This window comes from Cervus elaphus, chromosome 29 (assembly GCF_910594005.1).
Source record: "Cervus elaphus chromosome 29, mCerEla1.1, whole genome shotgun sequence".
NCBI classification, from domain to species: Eukaryota; Metazoa; Chordata; class Mammalia; order Artiodactyla; family Cervidae; genus Cervus; species Cervus elaphus.
The window spans coordinates 58,225,020-58,242,916 of record NC_057843.1 but is presented as its reverse complement, the minus strand read 5'-3'; the positions used below and the strand labels follow the sequence as shown (position 1 = coordinate 58,242,916).

Genomic DNA, 17,897 nt, shown 5'->3' with positions numbered 1-17,897 from the left:
ATGGGCTAGCGCTACCTGCCCCGTGGGTTTAAATGAGACAACATGTGTAAAGGACGTGGCAGGGTGGGATGCAAGTGCTCCCCCCGCGGTAGCGGCCACTGGCACTCTGGTGTGTTTGAGAGGGCTGTGGAATTGGATTCTGCAGGGCGGGGTGCCTGAGTGTGAGCAGGAGGGTGGTGGTGTGGAGGGAAGTTCAGAGGTTGGCAGGGCTAGGTCACCAAGCTTCCACGGGCCAAACTACGAAGCGATGACTTTTCATGTTCCTGGTCAGAAATCTTTTCCTGTAAGGCACACTTTCCCTGTGAAGGACCTGCTAGTGAATATGTCAGGCTTCGCAGGCCATGTGGGCTCTGTTGCAATACTCAGCTCCGCGGCAGCAGCCTGAGAGCACCACAGACAACGCAGAAACAGCAGGCCAAGGCCGGGTCCCAGTAAAGCATGAATTACCGAATCGGGGGTGGGCGATCGGCCCCAGGCTGCCCACCCCAGCTCTAGCTGGCGAGGAGGCCCTGAAACCTATAAGCAGGCAGTGGCCTGAGGAGGGACCAAGACGTTGGTGAGAGAGGACAGTGGTCTGGACTGGGAGAGCGAGAGGAAGGGACAGAGGTAGCGGACGCTGGTGGAAAGGGACCCCGGGCACAGAGCTCGGGGTACGAGGTCTCCCTCCAACTCTGCGGCCTCTCCTGTCTCTTTCAGGCTCCCCGTACTATTACAGCGCTGCTGCTGCCAGAGGAGCCGCCCCGCCCACAGCTGCCACTGCCTACGACCGCCACTGACCCCCAGAGCCAGGCAGGCGCCAAGCATTTCTGACACATATCACTGAAGGCCATAGCCTCCCAGCCCCCTCCAAACACAGCCAGAGGGGCCCAATGAGACCATCCCCCCCAGCAACCCCCCACTCGCCAGAAACTCCCTCCCGCATTTCCTGCCAGGGACTCCAGGGTCTATGATAGAGCTATTGGACTTCTAGACACCTGTCCATTTCTAAGGTCAACCCATGAGCTTCTCCTGGTGGTGCCTGCAAACCGACAGACTGTTCTGCAGACAACCACAGCCCCAGCGCAGCCTGCCAGCACCCCACCCCACCCCCACACCCCGAGCTGTCTGACCGTCCACCCTTCTTCCTGCCCCAGGCCCAGAAGGGGAAGTTTGCTTTTGTTGCTTCAACAGCACCCGTGTAAATACCTTCTTGCTTTTTTTGTGGGCCTGAGGGTCCAGCTGAGCAGACTGCCCACCCATTTTGCATCCAGCATTCCGAAAGTGTCACAGGAAGACTTGGACCTGTGCACAGAGCCACCGTTCTGCCCTGGGTACCCCCAAAGGTGGGTTTGGAGGTGCCCTTGAGACTAAGGATGCCCACCTCCCGACCCCAGTCTCCACTTATGCTACTTCTTTAATATCTGGACTAAGAGTCTCATTGGGTTGGTTTTGCTCTAAGCACCCCCCTCCCCCAAGACCCCTTCCTGGCTTCCTGCCCCCATTTCCCTGGGCCCAATGCAGTGCAAGCAGCTCTTTTCTGTATCAAAGGACTCACAAGAGGACTGTCTAGGAGATTCCTCAGCTATTGTTCTAAAGTGAGATGGCATCCAAGATACCAATTGCATTGTGGACTTGGAACGTTAGGGCCGGACGAGACCCAGAAGATGATGGTCCAAGGTGGAGCATGAGGCTCTCCAGACCCCCTGCCCTTGGACCACTGAACTGAACTGGGATGTGTTTACTAAGGTGCTCCCAGGCTCAAATCACATTGGACACCCACCACGGACACTTCTCCCACCTTCCAAGACGCCAGAGAGTGGATTCAGGGCAAGCCTGTCCCTGCCACGTAGACAGTGATTAACAGAAAGGACTTTGTCTGGACCAAGGACCACAAACACCTTCAGCAGTCAGCCAGAACTACCTGAGCAGCCCCTCTCCATCTCACTGAGCCTACTATGCAGCTGGGAACCAAGGTGCTCGGGTAGGGGCGGATGCCTGCTTTGCATCGTGGGTACCTGCCTGCTGATACAAGGGGCTGTGATGGTCAGGCCATGGCCAAGGGCCTTGGGAGCCTGGAGTGGGAGTTGGGAGAACTCACTGTGGGCTGGAGTGGTCAGAAAAAGCGACCTGGGAGGATCTGGGGAGCAGAGGAAAGCTTCCTAGAACGGGACAGGCAGTGAGGAACTATTGTGTGAACTGGGAGTGGTTTTGAAATGGAGGTACCAGGGGCCACCATCTCTTTGCCTTGGGCCTCTATTCCTTGCATACTCTCTCTTGCCCACTCAGAACAGCCAGGTAGAGGCATCATCCAAATCTGGACTGAATGATGGCCATGACAGCGGACCTGGCCGTCTCCTGTGACAATGTGCCCGATGTCTGCATGTCACCAGGCTGGCAAGGAGCTGGGGTGGAGAGAGCCCATGCTTGACGTCATCAGGCCCAAGAGGTCTTGTCCTGGCTGTACCTTTGCCTGCCTTGCTGTGGGTCCTCAGGCAAGACCCTCCACCTCTCTGAGCCTCGGCTGCCTTGGTCCAGCAGGGCTCCCCTGTAGGACGACCCGACAGCTCCCTCCCCCTCCCTTACTTCCTCTGCCCATTTGCTGGGGCTATGACAGGGGCATCTGGGGCAGGCCCTCCACTTCCGAGCAAGAAGACTGGGGCACCTGAGTCCTGCTAATATTTGGACCAAGTTTTAAAAAAAAGAACACCTAGAGGGGTGGAAATCAGCTTTGAGGAAGGCATAAGTCAGCTCCCCTCAGGGGAAACTGAGGCCTCGCTTGGGGAGACCTAGGACCAGGCAGGGAGACAGAGCAGACCTTCTCTGACCACCACCACATGTCCCCCCGCCATCACAATACCCCTATAAGAAGGGGAAACCGAGGCTCGGCAAGGTGGAGTCCCCAGGCAGCGACTGGTGGAGATGAGGCTTGGGCTCAGCCCCCTGACTCTTGGCTTGTAGTGATCCTCCTTCCCTGGGGTGGGAAGTTGATGGTGAGGGCGCAGGAGACGGTTCTGGGCCACCTCCTCAGACCATGTATCCTGGGGCTGTTAGAACTGCCAAGGAAGCCCAGTCCCCAGGGCAGAGGTGGCCCCAGTGGGCTCACCGCGGGCACACCCCCCATCCTGAAACCTGCTGTGCAAAGAAAGGAGGCAGCTTGGGCCAGCGCCCACCTCCAGGAGCCCAGATGAACCAGCTCGCACCTCCATCTCCCAGGCAGGATAGGAGCAGGTATGTCACCGGGACCCTCCCACCTTCCCTCCCTTCCAGAGAAAGTGGTGGAGTCTGGGGTCTGCAGCACAGGCCTCTTGGCCTCCGGCACCCACACCCTTGGATCCTGACGCTCCTGTGGTCTCAGGCTGTTGGGAGGAGGTCACGTTTCCCTGAACTGGCTACCTAAGTGCACACTATCCTTTCTCACCAAAGCCCACCTGGCCCCAAGTGTACCCCTCTCCCCATCCTGCTCCTCCTCCTGACCTGTGATGAGCTCCTTCCATGCCTTTCCTCTCTCCTCTGGAGTCCTCAGATTGCATTTGTATTGATTAGACTAGCACTTGGTTCCTGGGCTGCCAGGCAGAAGCACAGGCGTACACGCAAGCACATGTATGTTCCCACCACGGACCTGATCTCACCACTGAGTTCCCATGCTGCCTGCAGAGCTGCCTAGGAGCTTGGAGTGGAAGCTTCCAAAGGACACAAGCCGTTGAGTAGATGCCAGAGAATTCTGAATGGAAAACACGAGGCCAGGGCTTTCACCAGCATTGGGGCAGGAGGCCGGGGGCGTTGCTCCATGCGCCTTCAGCCCCGTGTTCCAGCCCTTTTTGAAAAGGACATTGTAGATTTTACAAAAAATGTTCATATCATCACTCTATCTGCAACCTAGAAAAATCTGATGACATATCAAATCCACATCCCTTTCCCAAGGCGCCTTAGTTAGGGTTCGCCCTTTCATAACTGATGTTTGTATGGTGCTTTGCAATCCTTGACCATCCCTTGGGGCAAAGATCACAATGCCCATTTTATAGATGGGAATAGTGAGAGGCTTACATGGCAAGCCAGAGGTGAAGAGAATGCTCAGATTTCCCGGCTTCATTCTCTCTCCAGATTCATGCTCCTGTCATGGGAATGTTTGGCTTAGAAACACCCTTCAGTCTCCTAGAAACCCCAAGACCTGCAGTGAGGAATGAAAAAACAGTGACTCGGAGGCTGGCTTGGTGGAGGGGCCACGGTGTTGATGACTTTGCTGGTCCAACTTGATTCCCATTAACACTGAAAAAATGCAAGGTCTTTGCCAGATCCACACCAACACTTCTGAGGTTTCATCCCTATTCCTTCCCTGCTGTGCCTGAGACTCAGCAGGCATGGGAACTCACCCAAGGCCTGACAGGGCCTGCACGTGGGCCCGGCTCTGACTCTCAGGGCCCCGGGCGCCAGTGTCAGGAGAGATGTCCCCACATTCCTCTTTTCTTCGTCCTTCTTCTTATGGAACAGACTCCAAACCTGGCTGTGACAATATGCAGTAGTCTCCAGATTTGGACCATCAGGGGTGCCCGCAGCCTTGGGAAGCAACTGTCACCATCTCAAGAGCCCTGGAGCAGCTGCTTCCTGGGCCGGGCAGGTGGGGTGACCATGTCACTTCTCCAGGGCAGAGGCATCCTAGCTGGTGGGTGCTTGCCCGACCCAATGACATTCAAGTGTGAGAACTTTAAAATGCTCTGTCAGCCAAAAAAAAAGTCTGGGTGAAGTTTGACCCATGGGTCACCAGCTTGTGACCGCCCCCACCCCAGTCTTTAATCAGTGCCTCCCTTCTTCACCTCCTACCACGGGATGTGGTCGGGATAGAGGACTGTTGTCTTTGAGGGGAGGTCAGTGCTGCCAGGGTCTTCCACAGGTCCGGGGAAGCACCCCAGATGTGGCCACACGGGAGCTGAAGATGAAATCTCTTTACGAGAAGTCACATCCCTGAGCTAATGCCCTGCCGTGGCAGCCTCTGGCTCCAGCCACCCTCTTCTGGGTGATACTTCAGTTAGAATTTAGCTCCAAGCCGTGGAGAGCAAACGTTGAAAACAAACCAAGCACTCCTGACAAATACCTGGAAACGAGCTAGGTCTGAGACACAGCTGCCACGAGGGTAAAGAAGAATCCAGGCCCCTGGACTGGCCAGGGCCAGGCCAGCGTGGGTGGATCCACAGCCCTGCAGGAGAGACCAGCTCCCTGACGTTCCTCCTAAGAGGCGGCCCTGCGGCCTTGGCCTCACCAACCCAGGAGCCCACCACTGATGGTTTCCAGGCACGCACACTGGTGCTGCTAGAGAATGTATTCCTTTAGTTCTTCGGGCCTCGGAGAGGTCCAAGGCAAGCACATTTCGTAAAAGGTAACAAAATACATTACTGAAAAGTTGGACAGTCAGGCCATGACTCCTAGCCTGCATTCTGCCCCACCTCCCGGCAGCCCCTTCGGCCCCTTGTCCCTTGTTGTCCCCGAAACTCAGGATTCCCTCTTGCATATTCATGGTGGAGCTGCGGTGTTGATCCACCTTCCCCACTGTCAGCAAGGCTGCGCCTCCGAAGTGGCGGCCAGGTCCCAGGGGGCCGACCGGGAGCAAGTCCCCTGCCAGCCCGCTCTCCTGACGAGGGGGCTGCAGCCTCTCTGACAGGGCGCTTCTTGCCGGGAGCAGGCAGGCACCAGCTGATCTTTCATTCGCTGTAATTTCTCAACACGGGGTCCCGTTCCTGGACTCCCCCTCCCCCAACCAAAGGGGACCTCGGGGTGACATCCCTACCATTCTAGAGTTTCAATCCACATGTTCCCAGGGGTTCTGTTAGCTCACCTCCAAGGGTAAACAGAACTACCATTCAGTAAGTCTGTTCTTCCCACATCTTAAGACTCGTGAGCCACATGAGGAGAAAATGCAGCTGTTTATCCATTTATTGAGGGAATCTTGATGAATTCTAAAAGGGAGTTGGTCTCGGGTGGTATATTTGGCCTCTGGGCCAGAGGGAAAGGGCAGGAATTCTGCCCCTCAGCTTTGGCAACGCTGAGCATGGCAGGGAGGGACTACTTGGGAGTTGGGGGCCCTCCTCCTGGACTCTGAGGACTGGCTGGAGGAGGCCCGCCTACAGCCTCACTCATCCCAGCCTGGGCCCACCCACTGCAGCCCCAGCACTGCACTTATCCCCACGGTCGCCACGCTCGTGGCCACATCCCCCATCTTCTCCAAAAGCACCGTAAAGAACAAGTGATTTTGGATGATGGATTGTTGATTTACAAACAGTGCATTTCCCTTGGAGTGGAACAGAAAGGAAACCATTTAATGGCTCCCTTATTTTCAAGCATGAATACATTTTAATGAAACTATTTTATTGTATTTGAGGAAATGGAGAGTTGAACATTCCAACCAATCAATAGCCAATTAATTGCTATAAAGCTAAAAGAAAATAAATAAGTCTTGAGTCTATTTTCAACACCCTGCAAAGCTCAGAGCCTGCAAGTCTGGCCTTCCCCTTCATGCGTGCCCATGTGAGTGTACACACACATGCACACACACTCGCACCCCGACACCTCAGACGTACTTGAAACTCAGAGGAAGCACTGAGTCTTCTCATGCCAGTTCTTGCCTGCTCTTCTTGCCTGTGGTCAGAGGAGGCGAGCAGACCTGGCAGGAGCCTGTCCTGGGGCTCAGGAAGAGGCAGGCCCGTGCCCTGGATCCGAGCTGCCAGCACGGTGTGGGGGTGGGGGCGGTGAGACGCCGTTTCTCGCGCCCAGCCTTTGGGCCTCCAAGTTTGGGCCGAGGGTGGAAATCCGACTCGGGTTTTGCCCTGACTCTTGCTGGAAGATGCTGCCCTGGTTTTTCAGTCTCTAGTGGCCTTGGACATTGAGTATTTGTAGAAATGCAGATTACATTGCAAATGGAACTCATTGCCAGGCAGACACATGGATTTTTGCTTTTCATTCTTTGAGACAGTTGACTGTCTTAGGGACTGACCTTCCAGCATCAAAAAAAAATACATATCTACTGTTACCGCCAAAGTTTGTGATGCCTGCATAGATGCTTACTTGTTAAAAAAAAAAAAAAAGTACAAAAAAAGAACAAAAAAAACACAAAAAACAAACAAAAAATACCACAATTGAATTGCCTTTGAAAGTGGGAGATGATGTCTCCAACAGATTGAAAAAAAAAAATGCTTCTTAAAAATGTGTATGTTTTGTATTCTTTTTTTCTAGTAGAAAATAATTGACTTGAAATATTGGTGTTTTTTTTTTTTCCTTAGTGATGTGTGTTGCTTTTGTGTGTAATAATATTTGAATGTAATTACAGCAGTGCCAATTTGCCAAAGATGTCAGACATATTTTTCTTTTGTTGGGAGGAGGGCAGGGGCTGGGGTGGGACTGGGGAAAAAAGAGGGGTGGGATTTTGGTTTCATTTTTAAAATTTTTTTCTCATTGAACCTGGAATTTGTGGTTTTATTCTAAGTTAAATGATTGACCGCAACACCTTTATTTTAGATTAGTTGGACAAACTTGCAATAAGATTGGCGTAGTTTCAATATCTGTGTGTCTTTTCATGAGTGACTGTTCCTAGTGAAGAATTGATTTTATGTAACCTTTATGTGAGATAATTATTTGTAAATATTTGCCATAATTTTATTGGTTCCTAAAATAAAAGTAATTTTTTAAGTTCAGAAAAAACATTTGATTGCATTCATTTTTACAACTTCATAGATGGTCTTTGATAGCTTTGACAAAGCCCATCAGAGTTGTGGGGAGTTTTACTGGCTCTCCTGATAAAATCGGGGTCCAAACAAATCTGTGCAACTTGAATGATGTGCTGGCGCTTTGGACTGGGTCCTGGGCAGGGGTGGGAGAGGCAGAGTCCCCACCCTTGAGAGGTTCCAGGCAAACTGCCAGCCCCTGGGCCAGTGGGGAGTGAGAGTTAAACCCCTGGATTTGACTTGTGATGGGGATCATTGGCTGAGTTCTGTAACCTCAATTTCCTTAGCTCCAAAATGGCCCGTAACACCCGCCTCATTCGTTCATTCGGCGGAGTGGTTGAGCATCTCTTCTGTCCCTAGCACTGGCAAACTTGGCAAACAAGGACCCTGCTAATGTGAAGCTTATTATCTAGGGGTTCTTGTGAAAGTGAACACGCATGTATGCTCAGTAATGGTGTATGCGTGCACACATGCTCTTAACCTTGAACCAGGCTGGATTTTTAAGTTGCCTAGAACCTAAGCAGTCTGGGCACGCCCCACACCCCTCTAACGTGCAGCAGAGTTCAGAAGCCGCACCTTCCAGGAGGCTTTGTCTTTGGGCTCAAAAGCCACAGGCCATATCTGGCCAGAGCTCAGGGCCTAAGAATCCGCAGTCCTTCCGTGGGGAAGGTGCCGTGTCTCTAGGCCTTCAGAGTTGCGTGCTCTGGCTGCACGGAAGCCCGGGGTGGCTTTCCATCGGGGGCAGGCAGCCGCAGCCTGCACCCTGCCCCTGCTGGGCAGTGTCAGTCTGCAAGGGCAGGCAGGGACCGCTGCGCCCCTTGGCACAGTGTGTGCGACACGGTAATTGCCAGAGATGGAGTGGGCGAGTGACCGCGTGGGGGCCATGGGCTGCGACTCATTCATATTTAATAAAGCTGGCTGAGCGGCCTCCATTCATTTTGGCAATGGATGGTGACAAAGGTGATTCCTGAGGGAGAGAGAGATGCTACATGGAGAACTGGCCCAGCTCCTTTCTCCCCAGCACTCAGGACTTAGGGGCACAAACTTCAAAGGAAAGCAGCAGTATTTGGGAACTGAAGGTTGGGTTCCAAACCTAAGGGAACCAGTGAGGTAGAGCCATGCTTCTGTCCCTGAGGCTGCAGCCCTTGTCCCCGGCTCTCTGGGGACAGAGCCCTCATGTCTGCCCTCCTCATGGGGCAGTTACCTGGTTATCTGCAGTAACCAGGGCATGTGGAGCCCCCATACAATGCAGAATGGTGGGCTTGGGCCAGACCTCCTGTAGAGTGAAAGTGAAAGTGTTAGTCGCTCAGTTGTGTCCAACTTTTTGTGATCCCATGGACTGTAGCCTGCCAGGCTCTTCTGTCCATGGAATTCTCCCTGTGAGAATACTAGAGTGGGTAGCCATTTCCTTCTCCAGGGGATCTTCCCAATCCAGGGATTGAACCCAGGTCTCCTGTGTTGCATGCAGACTCTTTACCATCTGAGCTATAGGGAAGCCCTACCAGCTTCGAGTAAGGAGGGTGGAAATGCCACCCTGAACACACTCAGGCACGTTCTGGTCCAGCAGTTCCTCTGCCCTCAGCCCTCAGCAACCATCACAAAGAGGGGCGGAGCAGATGCCTGAGGCCTGCCGTGTGAGGCTCAAGCCTTATACCCATTTGTTCCTTTTTTTTTGTTGTTCTTCAAACTTCCACTGGAGCCAAGCCCCGTGCTGGATGCTGGGGACAGAGGTGATCCATCAAGGGACAGAGTTACACCAGAGCCATGAAAAAGACAGAGGGATCACGGGACCTAAGAGCCCAGGCTGGAGTCTCAGCTGCAGTTCTTAAGGGTCAGTTTGGTGATGTGAGCTGTCTCTTAACTTCTAGAAGCCACAGTTCTTCATCTGTATAATGGGTATTATACATGATAATGTTTACTTGGAAGATGTTATGAGGAACAGGTTATGCATTGTGTGAGATTTTTTTTTCTGAATGATGGGTGTGAGTTTTGTCAAGATATTGCCTCTGCCATAAAGAAATCAAAATTTTACCATGCAAAGATCAAACTCTAGCTAGAAGTTTCTCTGAGCCAGGCTTAGTATTAAATGCAGGAAGATGGTTGCTGCAGACTGAATATTTGTTCCCACTGCTCCCCAAATTCATATATTGAAACTTACTCCCCTAACAGACTGAATATTTGTTCCCCCTGCCCCCCAAATTCATATATTGAAACTTACGCCCCTATATGATGGTGTATGGAGGTAGGACTTTTGGGAGGTGCTTAGGTCATGGGAGTGGAGCTCTCATGAATGGGATTAGTGCCCTAATAAAAAAGACCCCCTTCTACTTTATGAGGGCATAGGAAATAGGTACTCACTTAACACTGAATCTGCCAAGACCTTGATTTTGAATTTCTCAACCTCCAGAACTGGGAAATAAATGTTTGTAATTTAAGCCACCCGGTCTGTGGCTTTTTGTTGTTGTTGTTGTTGTTACAACAGCCCAAACAGCCCAAGAGAAGGGTGAAGTGCCAAAATGAATCAACGAGGAGCCTGCCATCTGGGGCAGGTGATGTGCACATTTTAATTCCAGGCAACGTAACCAATGTCACCTATGGGTGGGGCAGACAGAACATTTATTTAGGCTCAGAGCGGGGATTCCATTCATTTGGGGGAAGAGTGATCAGGAAAGGCTTCCTGGAAGAGGTGATTTTTTGAGCTGAGCTGTGATAGGTAGGCAGGATCCCAATAAGAAATTTTAGAGACGGTAGGAAAGAAAGGCATCCCAGGCAGTGGGAACAGTGAACAAAGCTCCAGAGGTAAGAATATGGAATGTGACTTTATAAGTTTATAAAGACAGAAAAGTCTCAAAGGAAAAAATAGAAATATTTGACTGCTTCTCAGACTTCTCTGGTGGTCCAGTGATAAAGAATCTGCCTGGACACAGATTTGCTCCCGGCTCCAGGAAGACTCCACATGCTGCAGAGCAACTAAGCCCAAGTGCCCTAACTACTGAAGCCTGAGCACCCTGGAGCCCATGCTCCCCAAGAAGAGCAGCTACTTCAGGGAGAAGCCCAAGCACCGCAGTGAGAGAAAGTCCACTCCAAGCAAAGAAGACCCAGTGAAGCCAAAATAAAATTAATAAATCTAAAACGTTTGACTGTTTCTCTTTTTTTACCTTTATATGTACAGTTTTTTTTTTCCACATGAAAGACAAACAACTTGGGGGGAAAAAAACCTACAAAATGTGAATAGGAGCAATGCCCTTAATATATGAAAATACTGTATGCAATCACATGAAAAATACTACTATCTCAAAGAAAAATAGGTAAAGGACATGCATGAAAGTGTAAGTGAAAGTGAAGTTGCTCAGTCGTGTCCAACTCTTTGCGACCCCATGGACTGTAGCCTACCACGCTCCTCTGTCCATGGGATTTTCCAGGCAAGAGTACTGGAGTGAGCCGCCATTTCCTTCTCCAGGGGATCTTCCCAACCCAGGGATAGAACCCAGGTCTCCTGCATTATAGACAAATGCTTTACCGCCTGAGCCAAAAAGGACATGCAGAGATCATTCATAAATGAAGAAATACTAAATATTAGTAAATGTCCAATTCAAGATTAGAAACATGGTTCAACTTCACAAAGGTCTTTTTTAAACACCCAATTTGGGCAAGGGTGTGAGGAAATGGACATTCCTCCAGGCTGCCGCTGGGCTGTCCAACAGGACCAGGCCACAGCTGCCTGTTGATGGCTAGGCCTGGGTGCTGGCCCCGGGGACACCCAGAGGAGCAGGGACTCTAAAGAGCATAGTGGTGGTCTTGCGCTTGGGCCTGCCCACTCCCACTTCCTGACATTTAAAGCCCAGGTCAAGTGGGATTCATGGTGTTTCAAACCCAACAGTGTCATCTGGAAGGGCATGGGCAACAGAGGTTCCCACATTATCCACAAACATGTGTAAATATCGCGACAGCTAGTAATGTAACCAAGAAAATCACTTCCCGTTGTTTCCCCTTCAGTGATATTTTCTGCTTGGCTGAGTTTGCTTAGCACACTGGAAAGGCCAACTCATCAGTTCTTGTTGTTAATCAAGAGCAGTAATTGTCTGAGTTCAAACCCTCCTGACTTAGACTCTGCTGAATAGGATAACAAGTTCCAAAAATGCTAAGTAGTAGTTTCTATAAATGGGTCTTTTTAATAGGGAAGGCCCCTGAAGAGGGTTTGGAAAGAAAATCTTCCTGGGAAGTGGAATTAAAACACTGTGCATACTTTATGGAGCATGGCAGATAAACTTCTGAAACTCCTAGAAGTTGTTAAAGCATGGACAGTGGGATGCAAACTCATTTCCTCAATGACTGTATAAACCTGTACTGGTTGAGGCAACACCAGCTGATGTAACAAACACCCCATAAATTTCAATGTTTTAACAACACAGCAGTCTGTTTTTCACTTACGCAGTGGTTGGGTGTACCTGATAAGCAGGCAGCCTTCTACAAGGCGACTCAGGGATCCAGCCTCCTTTTATCTTTTGGCTCTGCCGCATGTGGTTTCCAAGGTTATCTCATTTATCTGCATCCAGCCTGCACAGAGGAAGGACCATGGAGGATTATACCTTGGGAGGTTTTCCTTTCCATTCACATTCAATTTCTCAGAACCCAGTGGCCACACCCAGCTGCAAAGGATGCTGAGAAATGCAGTCTTGCTGTGCGCTGAAGAAGAGGAAATGGGCCTGGGGGCAGAGAGCCAGGCTGTATCTATAGAACGCATGAATTTCAGAGAATCTTAATCTCACCCAATTCTTTTCTACCAACTCCAGAGAGGTGAAGGATGAAGAGGCTGAGGCTGAAGCCAAAGGATGGCTGAGTATGTCCTACCCGGCTCCCTGCTCCCACGCTTTGCCCTAACCTCAGTTGAACTCAAGCTGACACCAGGCTTGAAGAACAAGCATATTCCCCGCCCGAGGACTGAAGGAGTCCCACAGCTTCTCATCAGTAACTGTGCTTCTGGTCCACTCTGATCTTCTGCCCTGCTTCTAAGTACAAGACCCTTTGGATTGAGCTCTGAACCATCATACCTACTAGCATTTATTGAGCACTAACTGTCTCCCAGGCACTGATGCTTAGTGGACTTTTTCCTGTTGTCCAAAAATTACCTAATCAAAGCCCGAAGTCAAAACTAAAAGTTCATGGAGCTTCTAAGAGTGGAGTCCAGCCACCTTCTGCAGTGCTGAGAGGTGACAATTCAGAGAACAGACCTGACTGTTCAGTAACCCCCACCCCCCATTCACCACCACAACTACAAGAAAACAGAGAGGAAGTGGTGGGGAGCATGGGGAAAATGCAAGTTCAGGAGACCTACGGACAGAGCTGCTGCTTCCTCTCTTCAAAGTCGAGGGAAAATGGCTTTAAGAGCATCCCCTGGAAGTTTGGAGGTTTCTTCCAGGAGAGACTGAGATTTCTCTTCCTGTGTGGGTATCTTCTTAGCCAGCAGATCTGCTGATCTGCCCTTGTGTTTACATGCCTCAACTCACCACACCTTGATGCAGCCAAAAGTTAAATCCCAGAAAAACTAAAATTCCAGGAAAAAGCATAAATCAGCTGGGGTGACTGGGAACTGCTGTCAGGATCTGCATTTTAAAGTGAAATGTCCAGTGCTTTCTCCTCCCTTCAGCCAATATCAATGCTCTTTGATCCATGCTTGCTTGGGGCGGGAGGAAAGTGAGTTGTACATGTGTACATACACATATCTCTTCATTTGAAATATTTTCAACAGGAGGATCTAGTTTTTTTTTTAAATAAAATTTCCCCTTGAAAAAGTCCAATGTTTTCTTGGCAAAGCTAGAAAGAATATGATCTTTTTTCAAACTTTGTTAAGTACTTATTTTACTGCCTATAATTGACTAGCTATGAATGACTGAAAAATCCAGAGGCACAGTAGCTTACACAAGACATAAGACTTCTTCTGTCTCACATATGGAGTCTGAAAGTTGGTACAGGGTAGATATGGTAACTTGGTGGCAGCAGGCTCACAAGGACAAGACTCAGACATTGTTGGCCCTCCCTGGGCTGTGTCCCTCGCCCCAAGGCCCAAGATGACAGCACCAGCATTCCAGGAAGCAGGACAGAGGAGACAAGAAGTGAGAACCAGTTGTCTCTTCGGAGGCAGGCACCTGACACTTCTGCTTACATCCCATTGGCCAGAACTGAGTCACGTGACCATATCTAGCTGCAAAGGAGCCTGGAGAAGGTGATCTTTATCTGAGCGGCCCTATCTGTCCAGGGACAAAGTCTGTTACCATGGGCAAAGGAGAGGGTGATTGTTGGAACATGAGCAGCAGTTCCTGCCACACCACCGCGTCTCCACTGCCCGTCCCACACTGCTCGGTGCAAAGAAGAGACTCATTCGTTTACTATTTATTCAGCCGATTGTTGTTGAATAAATGTTTGTTTAACTGAATTGCTGGGAGATGGAAGATAGGGTGGACTTAGGTGCAGATGGCAGAGGACCCAGACCTACTTCAGAAACTCAGGAGGGATCAGCTAAGATCCCTCCTCCCAAGAGAGAACTGTCATCTCCCTGCCTAATTCCGTGTCAGAGGGCTTCCCGCGTGGCACTAGTGGTAAAGAGCCCCCTGCAGTCCATAGAGCTGCAGAGTCAGACACAACTGAAGCGACTTAGCACACATGTACATACATGAGCCCATGTCAGAAGGTCCTCACCTGGGGTTCAGTGTCTCTGACTGCACAACGGGGTAGGGGACATATAGCTGAACCACCTGCTGTCCAGGCCTTCCCTCTAAAAAACCTCGCTGAGTCTGCATTTCCCAATGAATCAAGGGCAAGAGACCAAGCACTGACCAGAGGGACTCAGAGTCAATAAGAGATCAAAGATAGGGAAGGCTCCTTCCCTGTGATGATCTTCATCCCTCAAAAGCCCCTTGGCACTGGATCCTGTCCAGAGGAGCCTGGTGGGCTATAGTCCACGGGGTCACAAAGAGTCGGACACGACTGAGCGACTAATACTTTCACTGGATCCTGCTTAGCCAACCAGCTGGATCCCGGTCAGCACTAGTGCCCTCCCCACCGCTGGGAAGAAAGTGGAGGATGAAATTGCAGAACTGGCCACAATGAGGCATCTGTCATTGGAAATTACCCCCAAGCCAAAGACGTGCCAGGCAGCCAATGGCAGCAGACTGCCTGTCAGCAGGTGGTTTCCTGCGGGAACTATTAAAAACGGTGGCTTCGGGGTCCATGAGGGACACACTGGGGAGGGCAGAGTGAGGCTTCTGCAAAGAGAGGCCTGACTGTCTGTTCCAGAAACTTCTTTCTGAGGAAGAATGATGCTTGGGTGAGAATTCACCCAAGGATGTCATTTTTTTTTTTCAGTCTTCAAATGGTTTTAGGGACTTTGCACAGCAAATCCACCAAAAACATGAAGCTTTTCAAGACGTCTTGGGACATTTCCTCAAGATTAACAAAATAACTTCGGGGAAAGAAAAACCGGATGTGGGCATAAACAGACACTACTCTGAATAATATATAGTAACATTATCTACTTCTCTGGGGACTGGGAGTTAGCTGCTTTAGTCAATATTTGATCCTTATTGGGAAGAGGTCTTTGAGAGAAAGAAGTTAAGCATTGGAAGAGCTCCCAGACTACTTGGAGGTCTGAAATCAATCATGTGAGCTTCAGTGGAGAAACAGACCTGGCTATCAATTCAGGGGAGTAGAAGACAGCCCTAGAAGCTGCGTGGTGATCAGAGCTATTGGAGACTCCCCAGAAGAAAGAAATTTTTAGTGGAGAATATATCTATGGAGGGTTTCCCAGGTGGTGCTAGTGGTAAAGAAGCTGCCTGCCAATGCAGGAGACGTAAGAGAAATGGGTTCCACCCCTAGGTCAGGAAAATCCCCTGGCGGAGAGCATGGCAACCTACTCCAGTATTCTTGCCTGGAGAATCCCATGGACAGAGGAGCCTGGCGGGCTACAGTCCATACGGTTGCAAAGAGTCAGACATGACTGAAGTGACTTCACACGTACGCACACATACCTATGGAATGTTTGTCCAATCACAGCCCTGGGTGTGCGGACACGGTCACAGCAACTCTAAAACAGAGAGGATGAGAGGCCACTTAATGCCTGCTGATGGTGGTCCAGGAGCATCCTCCAGTCCCAGCCAGCCAGCAGTTCTCCTTCTGCCAGGACACTAGAATTTCCATCCAACTTCCTCAGCCATTCCGAGCCTGGTGAGGGTTTTGATTTTCTATCTGAAAATGTGTGGTTTGAAAAATGTGTGTTGGGTACACTGTCGCAGAACAAATAGAATTGGGATTTATGTTTCACAACTTCCATGGTTGGTTTGAGGTTTTTTTCCTACTTGTCTTCGACAGTCCTATCACATTGCTGACAGTGACATTTTTTTTCTTTCTGGGAAGTTGAGGAGAGGCAGAGGGCAGGTTTTTCCCCTCTTTCTCTGCTAAGCCTGGCTTGGGAGTATGTGTGTACCATTTATGGACCCATGCATTTATGTCTCTTGTTGAGAGAATATTTGCATGTATGTGCCCAAAGTGTGGGTGTGTAGAGTTCCAGGCTGCAGTGTGTGTGTATGTTTATATGCTGCTGCTGCTGCTAAGTCACTTCAGTCGTGTCCGACTCTGTGCGACCCCATAGACAGCAGCCCACCAGGCTCCCCCATCCCTGGGATTCTCCAGGGAAGAACACTGGAGCGGGTTGCCATTGCCTTCTCCAGTTTATATGCTAAATGTGGTCATATGTGTTTGGATATGTTTCTGAGATCGTGGTGGTCATGGTAGGTGTGTGTATCTACAATGTAAACAATTAGCCGACAAGACGTTATTCTAAGTCAGTGTCATTAATGACCAAACATTTCTACTAACAGTGTCCTACACTGATGTGCCCTGAGTCTGCCAGAAGCGGAAGAGAGGGATTGTTCGCTGAGCCCACATTCCCATTTTTCAATTAATTTCACGTGTGTGTTTGCCAATGTGGTACTTCAATTAAACAGGTGAAGAAAACACTCCAGATTATTAATCAAGGTCTATTTCTTCACCTTGTGCTGCAGAGTCTTCATCAGGAAATGCTGTTAGACATGACATCAATCCCAATAGTTTAATTCCTTTTTCATTACTAAAGCAGATTTACAATTTTGGAGTCAGGGTGTTGGTGTGGATATTTTTTTTCCCGTTAGAAAATTCATCTGTATCCTAGAATCAGCTTGTAGCTCAATGTAAATTCAGTGTAGAATTTAGTCAGTTATTAAGTGGATTTAAGTGGCTGAACCCTGGTGTAATCTGACCAGCAATGCATGAAGGAAGGAGTTGGAGGTGTAAAAAATGTCAAATAGCTTTTTCAGATGCATTAAACTATTAATAAAGATAAAACGATCTTTATGTTTGGGGTTTAGAACATCTCTTTTATGATATCGAGAAGCCACTTTGATTCACGATTCGTTGGCTTCAAGGTCTGGTGTCATTACTCAGAAGGTGTCAGGAGGAAAAGGGAGACAGGCGCCTCGGCAGGGAAAAGAGGTGGAAAAAGACACCAAGCTTAAGGCCAGCTGGGCTGGATGCAGAGAGGTGCCCGTGAAGACACGCGGTAAAGGCAGCAGCTGACGGTGTCCCTGTCCCTTGAAGCCCTCTGGAGGAGCCCACTTGGTCCTGAGATGCGCCTTCCTGGGGCCCTTCCGGGGTGTCCTGGCCCCCATGCAGAGGGGCAGCCTGAGGGAGTGTGAGGGCCACACGTGGGATACTCCAGACCCTCGTTTGTCCCCTAACCCACCAGCTCATCTCTTTCCTCTACTCTGCCCTGCATCCTAGGAGGTGGTCACTGCGGCCCACATCACACAGAACCCTGGCCCCTGGGAGGCACCAGCCAGGGCCTGGAGGGAGAGGAGCGTGACTTCATCGGAGAATTCAGCCCCCACTCCTCCTCACCTCACCCTAGGTCTGCATGGCTGCCTTTAGAGTTACATCCTCCTACAGCCCCTCTTCCATGGTTCCAGCTCTTTCTCTGGGTTCTGGCAATGACACTCTCCTCCCCAGCCCACCTTCCCTCAGTCCAGGGTTATGAGATCCCCACTGAGGCCTGCCATCCACATCAGTCTCCTCTGTGACGGTCACACCTCTGCATGGAGTCTTGTCACTAAACTCTTCCAGGTGGGACTCTAAGTGGGCTGGCCATGTTCTCCTGGGAGCTGAAGGATTCAGAGGAGCCTT

The 17,897-nt window shown here is 50.3% G+C and overlaps 1 protein-coding gene across 6 annotated transcripts in view; it reads left to right on the top strand.

The window, feature by feature from the left end:
• The window catches only part of PAX5 (paired box 5), a 184,580-nt gene extending 176,915 nt beyond the window's left edge, over positions 1-7,665 (top strand). For all 6 annotated transcript variants that reach the window (XM_043891325.1, XM_043891329.1, XM_043891327.1 and 3 more), the window contains one exon: positions 697-7,665. In XM_043891325.1, the coding sequence (XP_043747260.1) occupies positions 697-776 (80 nt within the window). In that variant the 3' untranslated portion in view covers positions 777-7,665. The remainder of the gene's footprint in view (positions 1-696) is intronic.
• The last annotated feature ends 10,232 nt before the right edge of the window (positions 7,666-17,897 follow it).